Source organism: Aulonocara sp. 'chitande type north' Nkhata Bay, linkage group LG3, assembly GCF_057382095.1.
Source record: "Aulonocara sp. 'chitande type north' Nkhata Bay isolate Kocher_YH1m ecotype deep benthic linkage group LG3, A_spYH_male_GT1.1, whole genome shotgun sequence".
In the NCBI taxonomy this organism is placed as follows: domain Eukaryota; kingdom Metazoa; phylum Chordata; class Actinopteri; order Cichliformes; family Cichlidae; genus Aulonocara; species Aulonocara sp. 'chitande type north' Nkhata Bay.
The window spans coordinates 71,086,957-71,104,284 of record NC_141346.1 but is presented as its reverse complement, the minus strand read 5'-3'; the positions used below and the strand labels follow the sequence as shown (position 1 = coordinate 71,104,284).

The 17,328-nt window shown below is 42.2% G+C and overlaps 1 protein-coding gene across 3 annotated transcripts in view; it reads left to right on the top strand.

The window, feature by feature from the left end:
• The window catches only part of LOC147336915 (protein NLRC3-like), a 70,852-nt gene that overhangs the window by 47,060 nt on the left and 6,464 nt on the right, over nt 1-17,328 (top strand). The window contains exons 8-10 of one of the 3 annotated variants that reach the window (XM_086287169.1): nt 1,452-1,628; nt 8,622-8,795; nt 14,086-14,259. The exons of 1 other annotated variant lie outside the window; for it this stretch is intronic. In XM_086287169.1, the coding sequence (XP_086143295.1) occupies nt 1,452-1,628; nt 8,622-8,795; nt 14,086-14,259 (525 nt within the window). Of the gene's footprint in view, nt 1-1,451; nt 1,629-3,848; nt 4,026-8,621; nt 8,796-14,085; nt 14,260-17,328 lie in introns of all 3 variants that reach the window. One more of the 3 variants, XM_086287171.1, reaches the window with a different exon arrangement.

Sequence of the window (17,328 nt, the reverse complement as noted above, 5' to 3'; positions counted from 1 at the left end):
GCTTTTTATTATTGTGTTGGTTTGTTTCCTGTCTCTTGGATGGAGCCCAGCTGTGCGTGGCCCCTGGGCCTGTGGTCAAAGTGTGTGCTGGATAATCCGGCCCAGGATGAGGCCAACCTGACATGGGATGAAATGTCTGTCACATATTCGAGCCCAATTTAAAAACATCCTCCATAAATATTGAATAATAACAATAATAATAAAGGGTCAGAAGACGACTTGTTGGAATGAAAATGAGCTTGTAGTTTGTCTGCTTTAATAATGTGACTGGAAAAAGGTGTTGGACTTCAAATATGTCCATTTCTTTCACACTTCACCTTTAAAAGTGAAGCCTTGTTGTTCCTGGAAGGAAAAACACGACTTTTTCAAGTCTTTTTCCTGATAAATGTACGACTTTAATGTGAAACATTCAGAGTTTTTTCTCTTGTTGTGTTTGTTTGAAGCTGCTTCCTGTTGGTTTCAGCTGTTTGGAGTTTCCATTTTCTAAACTTCTACATTCTGAACTGTTAAGATCTCCCAATTCTTTGAATCTTTGTGCTGAAGGAAGGACAATACTCGGTGTATAAATGCTCAATCAACAATCCTTTATTTCCATACAATCCAACACTTATGAGCATAAGCCATCCGGATGGGGAGACATGCATGAAGAGGGTCACAGCAAATCTCAAAATGGTGACGGGTTACTCAGCTTCTTATAGCCTCTAGTGGCCCCCACCTAGTTGTAAAAGCCTAAACATTCACATTATTTCTCTGTTACGGCGCCTAAGTTATGAACTCGGCTCCCTGTCTTTCTGCTCTCTGTAAAGGTGGGGGTATGGAATGTGGTCTGTCTCTTCTATTATCAGCACAAGGTCCTCTGCACACAACATTCTCTTCATGATTCAGCAGTATGAAATGTCAAGAAACAGTGTAACACATTCACAGCAGATCAAGGGTACAGGGTAATGCACACCTGTCTAACAAATCCAAAAGTGGTCACATTCGTTTAACCCAAAAATATAATGGAAACTAAGCTACATACACAGCACACAATCTAGACCAGGGGTGCCCAATCCCGGTCCTCGAGAGCTACCGTCCTGCAGCTTTTAGATGCATCCTTGTTCCCACACACCTGAATCAAATGAATGGCTTGTTATCAGGCCTTTGCCAAACATGATGGCATGCTGAAGAGATCAAACCATTTGATTCAGCTATGTTGGAGTAGGGATGCATCTAAAAGCTGCAGGATAGTAGCTCTCGAGGACCGGGATTGGGCACCCCTGATCTAGACTAAAGGATATTATATGACCTACAGCAGTTAACATAATTCAACTACTTTAACTACAGATATAAGATAACATATGATTCAGAATAATCTCACAGAACCTTCTTCAGCTCTGAACAGATGATGAAACACTGAATGATTTCAAGCACTTTGTCTAATAAACTTACATCTTTCATTCTTTATACAGATTGGTGAGCTGTGGTTTGTCAAAGATCAGCTGTGATTATCTGGCGGCAGCACTGAAGTCCAACCCCTCCCATCTGAGAGAGCTGGACCTGAGTAACAATAACAACCTGCAGGATCCAGGAGTGAAGCATCTGTGTGGTTTCCTGGAGAGTCCAGGATGTGGACTTGAAACTCTGAGGTCAGTCAGCATGTTTTAGTTGTGCTGAGATGAATATGATGTGAAAGTTGTGCTGACACTAAACTGCAGACATCAGGCTGATATTATACTGATCCACACTGAGGATCTTCATGGTAAAGTCTGTTTTCTTCTTCTCTGGTTTAGTCCATTGACTGCAGCAGAACAATGTTTGCATTTCAAACAGTGATACTCAACGTATGGCCCGCGGTCCACACCTTTCCTGATTCAGAGAGAGGGGACCCTGATTAACTGTGTAGCTTCTTCCTCACAGTTCTAAGTATCAGACACAACAATGAATAATCCACAGCTGACTGTCTTTAGCAGGTCAAAGGTCACGGCACACAGCAGACAGTGGGAAATATTATAATTCTGATCATTTATCAGCACATATCCATATGTATAAAAACAAAGCTGACACTGTGAGACTTGATCAGAGGTGTGATCATCACAGCAGAGGCCTTAGTGTCAAAGTCACTGAGGATCAAACAGAAACACATGAAGCAGATTTTCCTCTTCTGGCTTTTTATAGCAGATAACCTTCAAAATATTCTGCAGTCCATCAAAAACTGAAGCAAACCATGAATCAACATGTGAACATGAGCTGATGCTGCTGAAGGGAAGCAAAGTTACAGAGGTTTGATTACAGACACAGCTGAGAGTTTGTAATCTGTCATCATTTTAAAAGGTTTAAATTTCTTCAGTATTGAACAGCAGAAATGAGGCTTTGTTTTCAGAGGCCGACAGCAGTGAACACAACAGCAGACTGGTGCGTAATAAGCAGTGAATAATGCAGGAAACAGATTTTTGAAGGTAAACTGTTCTTGAAGTACACTGAGAGAGAGAGAGCTGTGCAGGAAGTAAACGTCAAAGTCAGAGAGAATTCATGACGATGTTCATCAAACGTAAAGCGTAGTTTGGATCTTCTTTTGCTGCTGGTTCACTCAGTTTTGGTTGGAGACAGATGAAACCTGCAGCTTCAGGATCTGTGAGCTGTCCACTTTCAGCCCCGACGGCGTGTCCGTGTACGTGCCGTCGAGTGAACGATCCACGCTCTGTGTTTCCATCTTTGTGTGTTTAGCTGCTCTCATTTACTGTTTTATCTGTTTGCTGCTTGTTAAAATACTTTTGGGAGCTTTAACCTGAGATTCTGGCAAAATACATTTATATTAAAAATCGATTCAGGATTGAATGAATCAACATCGCTTTATTCAAATTAAAACCATTTAAATAGGAAAATCCATTTTTTTTACAGCCGCCTCTAATGCTGGGTAATGTCAGCTGGTCCATGTGCAGCTGGCTGTGAGGCTCAGGGAGCGTCTACAAAGTGCAACACTGAAAGAACATCATCCATAAATATTGAGTAATAACTGGACTCTCATACAGCGAGACTCAAATGCCTTTAAACATCAGCTTATCCTGCTGATCCAAGTCCAACACTGAGTTTGTAAAAACATGTTTGTCAATCATTTTGTTGGTTTCTGAGGAAAATGATTCAATAACTTGCTGCTAATACTCAACACTTCATCATATTTCCTCATAACCCTCTTTTGTCTGACTATTTGATCCCATTTGAATTTGCAATAAAGGATCCACAGAGTTTGGTGACAATAATGACAGTAGATGTTTGTGTGAAAGTGCTGGAAGCAAATGAGTGTGTGATGTTCTTTCAGTGTTGCACTTTGTAGACGCTCCCTGAGCACTGGTCTCACAGCCAGCTGCACATAGAGACCAGTGTTGTTAATCCAGGTCAGAAGACGACTTGTTGGAATGAAAATGAGCTTGTAGTTTGTCTGCTTTAATAATGTGACTGGAAAAAGGTGTTGGACTTCAAATATGTCCATTTCTTTCACACTTCACCTTTAAAAGTGAAGCCTTGTTGTTCCTGGAAGGAAAAACACGACTTTTTCAAGTCTTTTTCCTGTTTTTATGATAAATGTACGACTTTAATGTGAAACATTCAGTTTTTTCTCTTGTTGTGTTTGTTTGAAGCTGCTTCCTTCTTTTTTAAAACATTTATTTATTGTTTTTAACCGGTTTTACATGTTGCACCGTGAGCAAAAAGCTTGAAGCTGCTTCCTGTTGGCTTCAGCTGTTTGGAGTTTCCATTTTCTAAACTTCTACATTCTGAACCTTCTTCAGCTCTGAACAGATGATGAAACACTGAATGATTTCAAGCTCACACTTTGTCTAATAAACTTACATCTTTCATTTTTTATTCAGATTGAAGGACTGTGATTTGTCAGAGATCAGCTGTGATTATCTGGCAGCAGCACTGAAGTCCAACCCCTCCCATCTGAGAGAGCTAGACCTGAGTCACAACAAAACCCTGCAGGATTCAGGAGTGAAGCATCTGTGTGGTTTCCTGGAGAGTCCAGGATGTGGACTTGAAACTCTGAGGTCAGTCACCATGTTTTAGTTGTGCTGAGATGAATATGATGTGAAAGTTGTGCTGACACTGTGGATCAGTAGGCCCACACGCCTCTATACAGGAAGTCTGGTTCTACTCTTTGTAGAACTTCTGATCCCTGATCCTCTGAGTCTGACTCAGTAAATAATGAATAATCTTCACTTCACATTTCAGTCAGTTCAGATTTCATTAGCACGTTCACTTTAGCATAATCCATTTTAATCCAAACACCTTTCTCTTTAAACTCTGTTTGTCAGTCACAGTATATCCAGTACAATCCTCTTTTTCACTGCGTCACACACATTCAGAGATCAGAGTGTCCTGTGTGTGCTCTCATTCACTCACACTCACTCTCATATGGCTGAAGTCTGTTTGTACACAGGCTGTCAGCTGGCCTGAGTTAGGCCTGTCTCTAAAATCATTATTTTATTACTTTTATTCTGATTCATCAAAGCCAAACTCAAACATATTTATATTTACTGATTATGTTCTCATCAGTAATTAACAGTCAGTGCATTCAGATATGAAGCATAATTCAGTGTTTAACATATTATCACAGATGGACTGCACAGGAGATCTCCTTTATGAAGAAACTGTGAAAGTTTGTCCAACAGTGGGAAACATTTCAGAGAACATCTCAGAGAATATCTGTGAAGCAGAAACTAAACATAATAATAGAAGAAAAGCCAAATAATGATCCAAATCCTGCTCTGAGACTATCAGACAGTAAAGGCTTCCAAAGACTGCTCACCTCTCAGACTTACTTAAAGATGCTGGTGCTGTCCACAGATCAGCTGACCTGCTGGGTCTCCATGATCAGCTTTGTTTCTTGGAGATAAAGGCTGAAGCCTTTAGAGCTTCAGTTCTCCAGAGCAGCAGGATGTCTGAGGTCCGCAGAAACACAAAAACACAGCAGCTAAAAATAGTTGTTCAAAGAAAACGAGGTGGGAGCTGCTGATTCCTGAGCTTTGATACTGGATTAGCTTCAGTAGTTATTCCAATCACTGCTGTAGGAGCTGCATTTAGTCACAGCTGACTGTCTTCTTTGAACAATCACAATGACTACTGTTCTAAAAAACAAGCACACAAAGAACCAATGAGAGTGAAGAACAGGATAAAGAGCTCCTCTGATGGTGGCAAAGAAATGAGCAGCAGACGGTCGTCTACATGTTGTAGTGGTTTACAGTCACCAGGGGGCGCCGTCACGGCCACGCAGTCAGTGGGCTGCTCTGCTTGTGCTGTTGTTGGTGAAGCTGAAGTGAAAGCGAGTGTTAAAACAATGAAAAGTGTCCACTGCAGCCTCCAACTGAGCTTGTCATGTTCTTCTTCTTTGATCCTCCATGTTTGTGCTGAACGCTGCTGTCGCTCTCTTCCCTGTTCCCGCCCACTTTCTAACCAATCAGCATTGGAGCGTGCACAGCGTCGTCCACACTGAGCTTTGTTGTGAGCACGTGGACTCGTCTGCAGAACATTTCCAGTACAATAACCAGCTGTGCATGCGCCCCAAGCAGCAGCTTCAAGCTCACCTCAAAGAAGTTTAACAGGAAGGACGACTCGTCCATCATGCGTCCAGCTGTGACCGTGTCCACAGCAGAGTGTCACAGAGGCTTAATGCTAACACGCACACATGAAGCTAATACCACCACGAGCAGCTGCTCAGTGGATTTGGAGGAGAAATGTCTGCAGCTTCTCACAGGCAGTACGCAGAATGTGGATCTCCACAAAGACTGTGGAGACCTCGTCCCAGACTCAAATTCAACACTTGTCTGCACAAAACTTCTCACACGTTCCCGTCACAAGTGTCTTCTAAGTGAAGCTACCAGGTTCAGGTCCAGCTCTGTTTATCTGGGGCTGCAGTAGATGGGTGATCCATCCTCACAAAGCAACACAGACACCAGATATGCAAACACAGCATCATACAACACAACCAAGAGATCCAAAGAATTATCTCTGCATTTCTGTGGCTGATGCTGCTGGAACGAAGCTGTTTGAAACCTTGTTGTTCTGCACTTTGGGACCTGAAGAGAAACCTGAACCTCTGTGCAGAGGGTTCAATTCTGAGGATTCCTGTTCAGTTTTTTTTATTTCACACGGCAAAACTTGACAACTTTATGATAAATGCACAACTTCAATGTGAAAAATTCATTTTTTTCTCTTGTTTGTTTGAAGCTGCTTCCTGTTGGCTTCAGCTGTTTGGAGTTTCCATTTTCTAAACTTCTACATTCTGAACCTTCTTCAGCTCTGAACAGATGATGAAACACTGAATGATTTCAAGCTCACACTTTGTCTAATAAACTTACATCTTTCATTTTTTATTCAGATTGAAGGACTGTGATTTGTCAGAGATCAGCTGTGATTATCTGGCAGCAGCGCTGAAGTCCAACCCCTCCCATCTGAGAGAGCTAGACCTGAGTCACAACAAAACCCTGCAGGATTCAGGAGTGAAGCATCTGTGTGGTTTTCTGGAGAGTCCAGGATGTGGACTTGAAACTCTGAGGTCAGTCACCATGTTTTAGTTGTGCTGAGATGAATATGATGTGAAAGTTGTGCTGACACTGTGGATCAGTAGGCCCACACACCTCTATACAGGAAGTCTTGTTCTACTCTTTGTAGAACTTCTGATCCCTGATCCTCTGAGTCTGACTCAGTAGATAATGCAGAGTTCTGAGCTGATGTGGGTGAGAGGACTCAGGCAGCCTGACAGAGTTGATGTCCAGGTCTTCCCTGCTTGTCCTGATACAAATAAACATGAGTATCCTTGCAGGTCAGATCTCATCAGTCACACCTGTTAGTGCAGCTCTCCTCTAGATTGTAGTGCTTGTTAAACTAGGATGATTTTAGGAGCCTGGACCGCAGATCTAAGGGAAGATATGACTTGGAAAGACTAAACCAACCTATTAGAGGTGTTTGCACTAACATAGATAAATACTCAGATTTACACCTTTAGTGTCTCACAAAGGGTTGAAAAGTGAATGTGCACAGAGAGGTTGGTGGTGAGACGGGCACTTCCAGCACTGTAGATGTGTTCCAGCTCAGTGTTCATGGAAATAATCCGAAGAGCAGGATTCCTTGATGAATGTCACATCTTCTTAAAGTTATAATCCACAGGGAAAACTGTGAAACTGTCGATCTGATATCTACTCAGCCAATCAGGTGTTTACATGCCCTTCACTGATCTTCAGCCTCACCTTATCATCACCCCCTCTCTCTCTCTTTTACACCTCAATTATCTTCACTTCACATTTCAGTCAGTTCAGATTTCATTAGCACGTTCACTTTAGCATAATCCATTTTAATCCAAACACCTTTCTCTTTAAACTCTGTTTGTCAGTCACAGTATATCCAGTACAATCCTCTTTTTCACTGCGTCACACACATTCAGAGATCAGAGTGTCCTGTGTGTGCTCTCATTCACTCACACTCACTCTCATATGGCTGAAGTCTGTTTGTACACAGGCTAATCTGGGACTCTCCACCATTTGACCCTAGAAATAAAGAAGCTTCTTGGATGAGAGGTGAAACGTCTTCCAGAAACCAGATGCCTTTTTTTCTAAGCTCTTTAGATGACTGCGAACCTTCACAGACACCTCATCAGTGGGACTCTCAGAGCTACCAGCCCTTTGCTACAATCACAAAGCTCTTCATTGAAATCAATGATATCAAAGCTGGAATCAAATGAGTCCAAGTCTTCTGCTGATTCAGCATCACATTCATCTTTGCTCCTTGTTCTGCATCCCCAACATGGACTTCATTCCTTTCCGAGTCAGCCTTGAGTGTCCTTTATTCAACCTATGCTCTGCTTTACTTTTAGACCTGATTTTAGCTGCTTTATCTCTCTTTCAACAAGTTTCTATGCCTCGATCTTTTTCTTCTCTCCCTCATAACAAGACAGCTTCTTCTGCCTGAGAACATGTTGGAGTGATTTACTAATCCAGGGCTGATTTTTGGGGAAAATAGTTCCTGTTTTCAAAGTAATCTCCATTTTTCCCAGAAAGAAGTGTAAGTAGAAATAAATGATCTAAGTGAGAACATGAGCCTTTAAAAAGGCTCTTCTGAGGCTGCTGCCAGTGGTCAAAGCCTCCAACAAAGCTCTGTAAGTACATATGTATTCATAGCTTTAGTTTTTAAATGTTTATTCTAGTTAACACAGATCAGGTGGAACAACTCAAATAAAATATCAAAAATATTAAGTGGTCATCGGTACTCAGTTTGTTCAATACTGAATACAATGGAGCACAAATTGTCCACATTTCTGAAATATTTCTGGGTGTAACTGTCACCAAAGTGCAATTTAGACCTGGCCTGTGGTTGTTATCTAAGTGATAATCATCAATTCCACTAAAACAAATACAAAATAAAGAAATTTGACACATTCTGTTGATATCAAAAGCACACTGAACAATTCAGTGTTGTTTTACTGCTGTTCTCTCTTCACTTCTTCTCCTCTGATTCTCTCCACATGTTGCTCTGCATCAGTGCTCAGTTTCCTGACAAAACAAGATTAAATATTGCTAAATATGATAGTATCTCATTACGCTTCAACATAAGTGTTTTATTTTTGTAATTGTTTATCTGTTATTTTTCAGACTGAGTCACTGTGACCTGTCAGAGAGAAGCTGTGAAGCTCTGGCCTCAGGTCTCAGCTCTCAGACCTCTAATCTGAGACAGCTGGACCTGAGTAACATTAACCTGAAGGATTCAGGCGTGAAGCTTCTGTCTGAAGGACTGAAGAGTCCACACTGTACACTGGAAACTCTCAGGTGAGATCAAGCATTTTTCTTTCATCAACTGACAGAATTAGCAGATTAATAATAAGGCAGTCCTCTAATAAGAGGAGAAGTGAAGGTGTTTTGAAGGGCAACGTACTCTTATGTTAACAAGACAGGAAGTAGTTCCTGGGAACTGCTTCCTTTGTTATTGTCTAAGTAGAAACATGATGGTGAAACAGTGATGAGTTTGCAGAGGTGAATCCACACAACACAACAATGCTGTTGCGAGCTGAAAGCAGACTTCTCACAGATTCTGAGGCTGCAGGTTTCATCACTGTCCAACCAAAATTCACTGAACCAGCAGTAAATGAACGTCCAAAACTACACTTCATGTTTAAAAAACAGATGATCAGGGGGATTTGTGTTTACATCTTTTTTGTGTGATCTGTTCACCTGCTGTTTCAGCTGTTTGGTGGTTGTTGAGATGGTTTTGTGAACTTTTAGCTGAGATTCTGACGTTTCTGTAGATACCACACATGTCTAATTACTTTGTACAGCATGAATGGCCATAACGAGGTTTTTAACAGTAAGAAAAGTTGTAAAACTTCAGAAAATATAGTTAAAAGTCCAAAACCTTCTACGTCTGGTGGCTTGTGGTAAGGAGCAGATCAAACGAGTAAAGAATTACGTTATAATTATAAATGGCTTCAACAGCACATTCAGGTCTGTGAGACTCATTCAGACACTGAGCCGTGGCTCTGTGCTACATGCACATATTTCTGCATCTCTGCCATTCAGACACACTTTATATATAGTTTATTTTATGTAGTGTTCAATACTGAACTGTACATTTAGTCTTTGTAAAGGCAGCAAGTTGTATTCAGTGTTTTCATAAAAGCCTTATTTCTATCCATTTACTGCTATTAGGAAGAACACGTGAGGTTTAAGACCTGGACCAGTTTGAAACCTTTTGTCCTCCACAATGGAAAATGGGTGGAAATAAAAATGGGTCTCACTTTAGCCAGCTCCTAATTTTATCAGTTCTACTCTCAGCGTCTCCTGTTTATCTCCTGTATAAATGTTGCACTCAGCTTTGTGGTCTCCAATATCACTGAAATGCAGCCAGATGCTGCTCATTTTGCCTTTTCACTCTTTCCTGACACGCTTGCATTTCAGTACAGCTCCCATTTCTCTGTGTACTGGTCTCTACCACTACCCTTGCCGTCTATGGGACATTTCCGTCCTCTTTCACATAATGGTATGATCCCAGTCTGTCTCTTAAAGTGTTTGGCCACATGGTTTGCTCATCAGAATAACATCTCAGCCGTGCTCACATTGATTATCAGCAAGCCTGAAAATTCATCAATATTTGACATATGAAATTATCTCATGGGCTGGATTTGGCCCACGGGCCATATGTTTGACACCCCTGGTTTACACAGTTTGGTATTCAATGTACAAGTGAGTTAGCTCTCAGCTAACTAGCAGACAAGCTAACTGCTGGGACTGCGTCTTTCTAACAAGAGCGTCAGACACTCAGACTGGTTTCCTTTGTGGATGATGATGTGTTCTCACACTGATCCTTCATGCTGATGCTGCCATCCACCCACTGCTCCTGGATTCCTCATCATCATCTCCATCAGCCCTCACAATACTCCACCTTCATCAGCTTCATGTTCAGCAGCCTGGATGGACAGTAATTCTTTCCATGGGTTATGGTGGGACATTGAGAGCTGAAGTCAAACAGCAGTGGGAATGAAAGACTGATTCATTTCTATTTAGTCTTGTGATGTGCAGCTTTGTTCAGAGCATTAAGGCCCAGCAAAGATTACTGAGGTCATAGAGTCCTGATGAAACCTGTGTGCTTATAGAAACTGAGACCAGATGAACCAGAATAGAAGGACATTAAAATGAAGTGTCAGCTACACAAAGGCAAAGCTATTCAGTTGTTGCTGTGAGTTATTTAAATGGAGGATGGAGTCAGACTTTCAGCTGCTGGACTCAGTCACTATATCCTGTTGTCCTCATAGAACCTGGACACACAGACTCACCTGTGACACAGTGACACACAGTGTGGGCTACACACACATTAGAAAGTGGATCAGTCACACTTGTGCAATCATTTGTTGTGCTGGGAAACCATGAACACTTTGAATCACATTAATGGCTTTGTTACAGCAACATTCAATCATGAGTTCAAAAGTAGTGCATTGTGTACTTATTTTAATAGTACTGCAGTATGAGAAGTGCAACATTCAGTGTGCAGAAACAGATCAGGTGCTTTCTAACAGCAGTGTTCCCTTTAACACAGCAGCAGTTCAAATATTTCTGTCAGTCTGACCTGAAACATGAATCTAATCAAATATCAAATCAAAGTTCTTTGCCTCTGCCAGGACGTTAACATTTGATCTAGTTTTTTACAAAGTTCCCTCAGCGTCCAGAGCCACCAACATACCTTTGATCAACAGCAAGTGAACATTTATAAATGTGTGTTTGCAGAACAGGAAGCAGCAGAACTATTGTTCTGTTATCAGGCAGCAGCACAAACGCTCATCAGCTCATTTACTGTGCAGGACTTTGAGTGTGTGAAGTGTGTGTTTGTGCTGGATTTCCTTTGGAGAATCTCAGTCAGAAACCAGACAAAGAAAAACTCTTTCAACAGTCCAGGTTGAGTTGACAACATGAACTGCATTTATCTTCCTCTGACTGACATGTTCTTCCTCCTCTGCACCGAGCCAGCTGCTAAGACTCACAAGCTCATTGACATTTTCTGATGATAAAGAAACTCTCTTCTTCTGCACAATATGAGCAGCAACAGAGAAGAAGCTTTCACAGGTACAGATGTTGCAGCTGTGGCCAAGTACATGTGCTGCATGTTGGAGCAGCACTCTAATGGACAGGCCTCTGTACTGATGGTGGGCTCTGCTCTGTGTCCACCACACTGTTCTCAGCTGAGTCTTCCTCCTGTTCACACTCTGATGAAGCACCAACAGGGCCAACTTCTTCTCTGGTGGCTCGGATGTTGTTGCTTCCACAGGTTTCCCTCCAACAACCCTCTGTTCCTGCAGTAAGTTCAGTAAGATCTGGGTAAACACTTGAGCTCCTTGAATCTGGCTCCAGCAGCAGTTTTCACATATACAATGTTGGCATTTTGCTTGCGTGTCTCCAGGTCTGTTCTGAATGTAGACTTGAATTTGACCACGTAGGCGGGGTCATCATCTGAGCTGTCCATCACCTGAGAGAGATGACAAAACACAGAATCACAGAGCATGAAACCAACGTTTCTCCTCCCAGAAGTTCAGTCACAGACCTGCAACAGAAACAAGAGTCAAAGATTCAAATGACGCAGAGCTTTCATTTACTTATATCCACAAACATGTCCTCTACATATTCATGCTGTATTTACACACACATACAGAGGCTGTTTGTCTCTCACACACAGACAGGACACTGAGAAATACATCGTGTTAAATATACCTGCAGGCTTCCAGCTGTGCGCTTTGTCCCTGTCAGCTGTGATTGCCATGGCAACCTTGGTGTTGTGCGCGATGCAGGGACGTGTTCAAAGGCAGACGTCTGGCAGCAGCATCATATTTGATGCACTATCTGTACTGAGTGTGCTGACTTTATTTCAAATGTCCCACTGCTGTGCAACATGAATCACATGTTCTGCACGTTTCTGTAACTCCCAGGTAACCATGGTTACCCAGCCACGCCCAGTAGTCTCCAGAGAGAGCAACAGCTGGTTCATGTTGTAACGCCGTGGCTTTCGTAGTCTCTCCTTTTTCTACAGCTCATGTGTTCTTCTTGTGATGCTGCGTCTTGAGGCTCATACATGCCGTCATTTGTTGATCCTAAGAACGTTCCTCAGACCGACTTCTTCAACAACAGATAACTTTAGTTGTATCAACACTGCCTCCTGGAACAGTTTAAAATGAACATGTCAAAGATCTGTACCTGTCTCCATGTTTCTGTCCCCGCCCCTTTCTTTCTGTCCTGGGTCATGTGAGCGCTGCAGTAGTATTAGGCCCACCCTCAATGCTCCCATTGGCTGAGACGCATAATGACGCCCATTTCAAGCCAGCACTGATCAACATCCCTCCTGTGACCCATGGCTTTTATATTCAGAGCCAGTGAGCACTTTCACAATAATCATGATTTTAAAAACTGTGATTAAAATAATTGCTGACGTTAATCAGTTAATGAGTTAACGAGATTATAACAGGTTAAGTTGCTCTAAAAATTAGACTTTGGTGACAAACTGATGTGATCTCCATGTTTCCTTTGTTGGACTGTGGGCGAGTGTCAGAACTGAATGTACTGAGTAACATGTAGAGTTTAAACATGTGTCAGTTCCAGTTTTAGAGCTCTAAAGTGCAGCTATCATGTTAGGAATATGTTAGGAATAGACAGGAACACTGAGCACACTGAGGTCAAATCTTTATTTTACCACTCGCTGCATTCTTGATGTTCATGAATTCAGCAGCTTCATGATTGTCTGCAGCATTAATCTCATATTTCCATTAAAAGTGTTGAATTTGACTGTTTGATGTTCTTTATGATCTCTGGCACCAGTTCATCTGTAGGCTGAGCTCAGTCCATCCATTTAGTGAAATGATGTTTAAAGGTCTCCTTGTTCTGTGAGCGTGCACAGATCCTGAAGCAGAAAGCCTGGGTTACAGAGAAATGATCATCACTGTGATGATGCTCATCGTCTCTGACTGGGATTTGAGGTTTTGTCAAAGCAGCAAAGAAAGCCTGGCTATGTTGGACTGGGTGTGGCAGCAGCTCCCAGTTTGGGTTCATGAGACAGACGCCCTCTCTACTTTGAAGATCAGCTTCAAACTTTCCTTTTTGATAAAGCTTATAGTTCGAGCTGGATCAGGTGACCCTGAACCATCCCTTAGTTATGCTGCTTTAGGCTCAGGCTGTTGGTGGACTTCCCATGATGCTCTGCTTTCTTCTCCCCTCTTTTCACTCCTGGTGCTTTTATATGTCACTACTGCATGTCCTTAACTTTTGTCTCTCTGTTTTGTTCTTGTCTCTCTGAGCTCATCTCTTCTCTTTCCCCTCACCCTGCAACCAGTCATGGTAGATGCTCCTCCTGGAGCCTGTTTTCACTGGGAGGATCTTTGTGTCAAAGGGAGTTCTTCTTCCCACCATCACCAAGTGCTGCTCACAGTGGAGGCGGTTACCTTACACTGTTAAACAGCTTCAGATGACTGTTGTTGTCTGTTGGGTATTGTCACTTATAAATAAAGTTACAATGGATGGATAGATGTTATTGTGACAAAGAGAAAACAACTGTTGACAGATAGATTGTTGTTTTGTGTGTCTGCAGTCTGTCAGGCTGTCTGATCACAGAGGAAGGCTGTACTTCTCTGGCCTCCGCTCTGAGCTCCAACCCCTCCCATCTGAGAGAGCTGGACCTGAGCTACAATCATCCAGGTGACTCAGGAATGAAGCTGCTGTCGGCTGGACTGAAGGATCCAGGCTGGAGGCTGGACACTCTCAGGTATGGAGAGAAAATCTGATAGAGGAGGAAGAGCTGGAAACATTTCGTGTGTCCTTCACTCACTTCCTGTTTGTTTCCTGCAGATGACACATGAACAATCACACATGCAGGAATATTTTCAGGGACAGACACACTAGTCTAGCTGGATAGTTCATGGATATTTATGTAGGGGTCTCCAAGGAGTCTGTTTGCAGGAACATTTAGGTCAGAGGTGTACCTGATATAGATACCAGTGTACCTAATAAAGTGTCAGCTAACATTTGGAAATGGAAGCTTAAATAATGACAAACTGTACATTCACAGCTGAATTCACAATAAATTTCTTCTCAAGTGCACAGTTTTCTGTTATTGTTCTCAAACAACAGAATGAGAATGAAATATTGATTCTAACAGGGCCCATAAACAGCATTAGCTTAGCAGCATTAGCTTATCAGAGTTTCCATCATGGTCACACAAATCCTTAGCAGAGAAAAGTGGCCTACTTAGCAATAGCTGCTCAAGTTGTATAAAGAAAGGGAAAACAGTATTAGCATTAGCACATAATGCTAATTCACGTCGAGTGTTTCTCGATAGCTCTTTCTCATTTGAGAAACAAATAAATTCTGTTATTAAAACCAGCTGTAAGGTTTATATTGTTGATTGTCATTTATGCTTAGAAATATTTACTCATATATGCTTAGAGTTGTATAATCGATTGCATAATGATAGAGGTTTGATCCTTAGTAGTCTGTAAAGACTCTGTGTGCCTTCCAGAGTGCTCTGGCATGCACACACCACTTGGGGCCATGAGAGAGGTCGTACCCTCTCTTACTGATTTATGGTGTAGGACAGGGGTCTCAAACTCAATTTAGCTGGGGGCCGCTGCAGGCAGAGTCTGGGTGAGGCTGGGCCGCATTAGGTTTTCCACAAGAAAGGCATGGTTAAAAAATTCCAATCTTCTCAAATCTCTTTATTTTTATTTTTTAACACAAAATATGAAAAATAAATAAACAAATTAAGAATTAATAAGAAAATAAATCAATCTGTAATACATAAATAAAACAATAATAAGATATTTTTAGTCAGTGAACTTGTGTTTTTTTCAGTCTTCTATATCTGCTGTGTTTAGATTGAAATGTCTGTATTAACAGTTCTATAACCTTCTTCTGAACATGAATGGAACACTGTAGAAAATGAACTGTTCTTCTGAACATGGCTTCTCTTGCCTACTCCTTGCTGCTAGAGACCTGGCAGCGTTTCCTCTCGCATAGCCGAGCCAGATTTGGCCTGAGGGAGGAAGCAGTTGCGACCCTCAGTATGTCTTGAAGATGATCATCCGTAAGTCTGGACCTGTACTTGGACTTATTGAAGTTCAAAGTGGAGAAGAGCTTTTGGCACAAGTATGTGCTACCAAAAAGGCACATGGTCCGCTTGAACATTCGGGAAAGCCGAGGGAAACTAGGGCTCAATCCTCTCAAAAATTGTCCAAGCTTGTCTGCTTTTCCACTCACCTCCCTGAACTTTGCTTTGAGTTCAGAGTTGCACTGCAGCTCAATGAGCTCCATTTGAAGCACAGAAGGGGCATCTTGCACATCAAAGGAGAAGGGGTCTGCAAAAATGTGAAAGGTGGCTCTGTGTGTCTTGAAGTCAGCAAATCTGTGATCAAATTCCTCCTGTAGCCTCAAAATGACATCAACATACTCGTCAGCACTGAATGGTGTGCCTGCATCCACGAGTGCCTTGCATGCTGGGAAATGGCAAAGGTTTGTCTGAGAGAGCTGAGCTTTCCAGAGCGCCAGTTTTGTGGAGAATGCTCTCACGTTGTCATAGGCAGCACTGACAAGTTGCCCCTGGCCTTGTAACGTCTTGTTCAGTACATTAAGCTCATGTGTCATATCAACAAGAAAAGCTGAGTCCATGAGCCATTTGGGATCAGTTAGCACAGGAACACTAACTCCATCCTTCTCCATGAAGGCTTCACTTCTGCTCTCAACTCAAAAAGTCTCTTTAATACATTTCCCCTGCTGAGCCAACGTACCTCAGTGAAGTCGAGCACATCCCCATATTCTGACTCCATTTCCTCTAAAAATTATTCTCTTTGGTTGCTTTCTTGGAGAAATCTTGCTGCCTCAGTAGATCTGTTTTAAGACTGGCAACCCGGTTCGCTCTCTCGTCTCCCTGGTATTTTGCATCCAGCTCAGCATGTCTAGTTGTGTAATGACGTTTCAAATTGTATTCCTTGTGCAGCGCAACTTTCTCTGTGCAAATAAGACAGGTCGGGGTGCCCCTGTGCTCAACAAAGAAATATTGCATTTCCCACTTTTCCTGAAATTGTCGGTGCTCATCACCAACCTTTCTCTTCACCGCAGGCTTTGAAAAAGACATGTTTGGGGCTATGTGACATTTATAATTCTACTTGGTGTCACTGTCGCATTGAAGGTTCAATCAAGCGTTTAGCCGACGGACGGGGAACGTCTCAACACGTAGAGAACGTCATTTCTGCTTCTTTTTCTTGCAACCGTAGCACAGCGATCGGCAGATAAAAAGCCGGTGTTGTGCCAAAGTAGTTACCCCCGTCAAAAATTGTTTCCCCATTCACGGGAGCGCGCAAAGTAGGAGGAGCCACTTGCCTAGCTCCGTTCTGTACGCTACTTGTCACTGATCTGCAGTCGACGCGATAAAGAGCGAAGCTATCACGAATGAGTTCATTTGCAAAATCAATCTCAGTATAACCAATAAGTACAGTAACTTTGGAGACGATGTCTTATTCACAGCATAAGTTATGGAGAGATACAAAATTTATCAGGCTGTGTGGCATCGGCTGCCAAAATGTGTGTCCCCCCCATCAATGATGCACCTTGGCGTTGCTATCACGAAAGAGTTTATCTGCAAAGTAAATAACAGTATAACCAATAAGTACAGTAACTTTGGAGACCATTTGGTTTCTTTAGACTTCTTAATTTAACATCTACATCTATATATGTAGCTATGTGTTCTCGACAATGTGTGCCACAAGAACACTAGCTGTGGACCTTTAGTGTCAACTATGTACAAGCGAAACAAATAAACACATCTTCTGGTGGTGGGCTT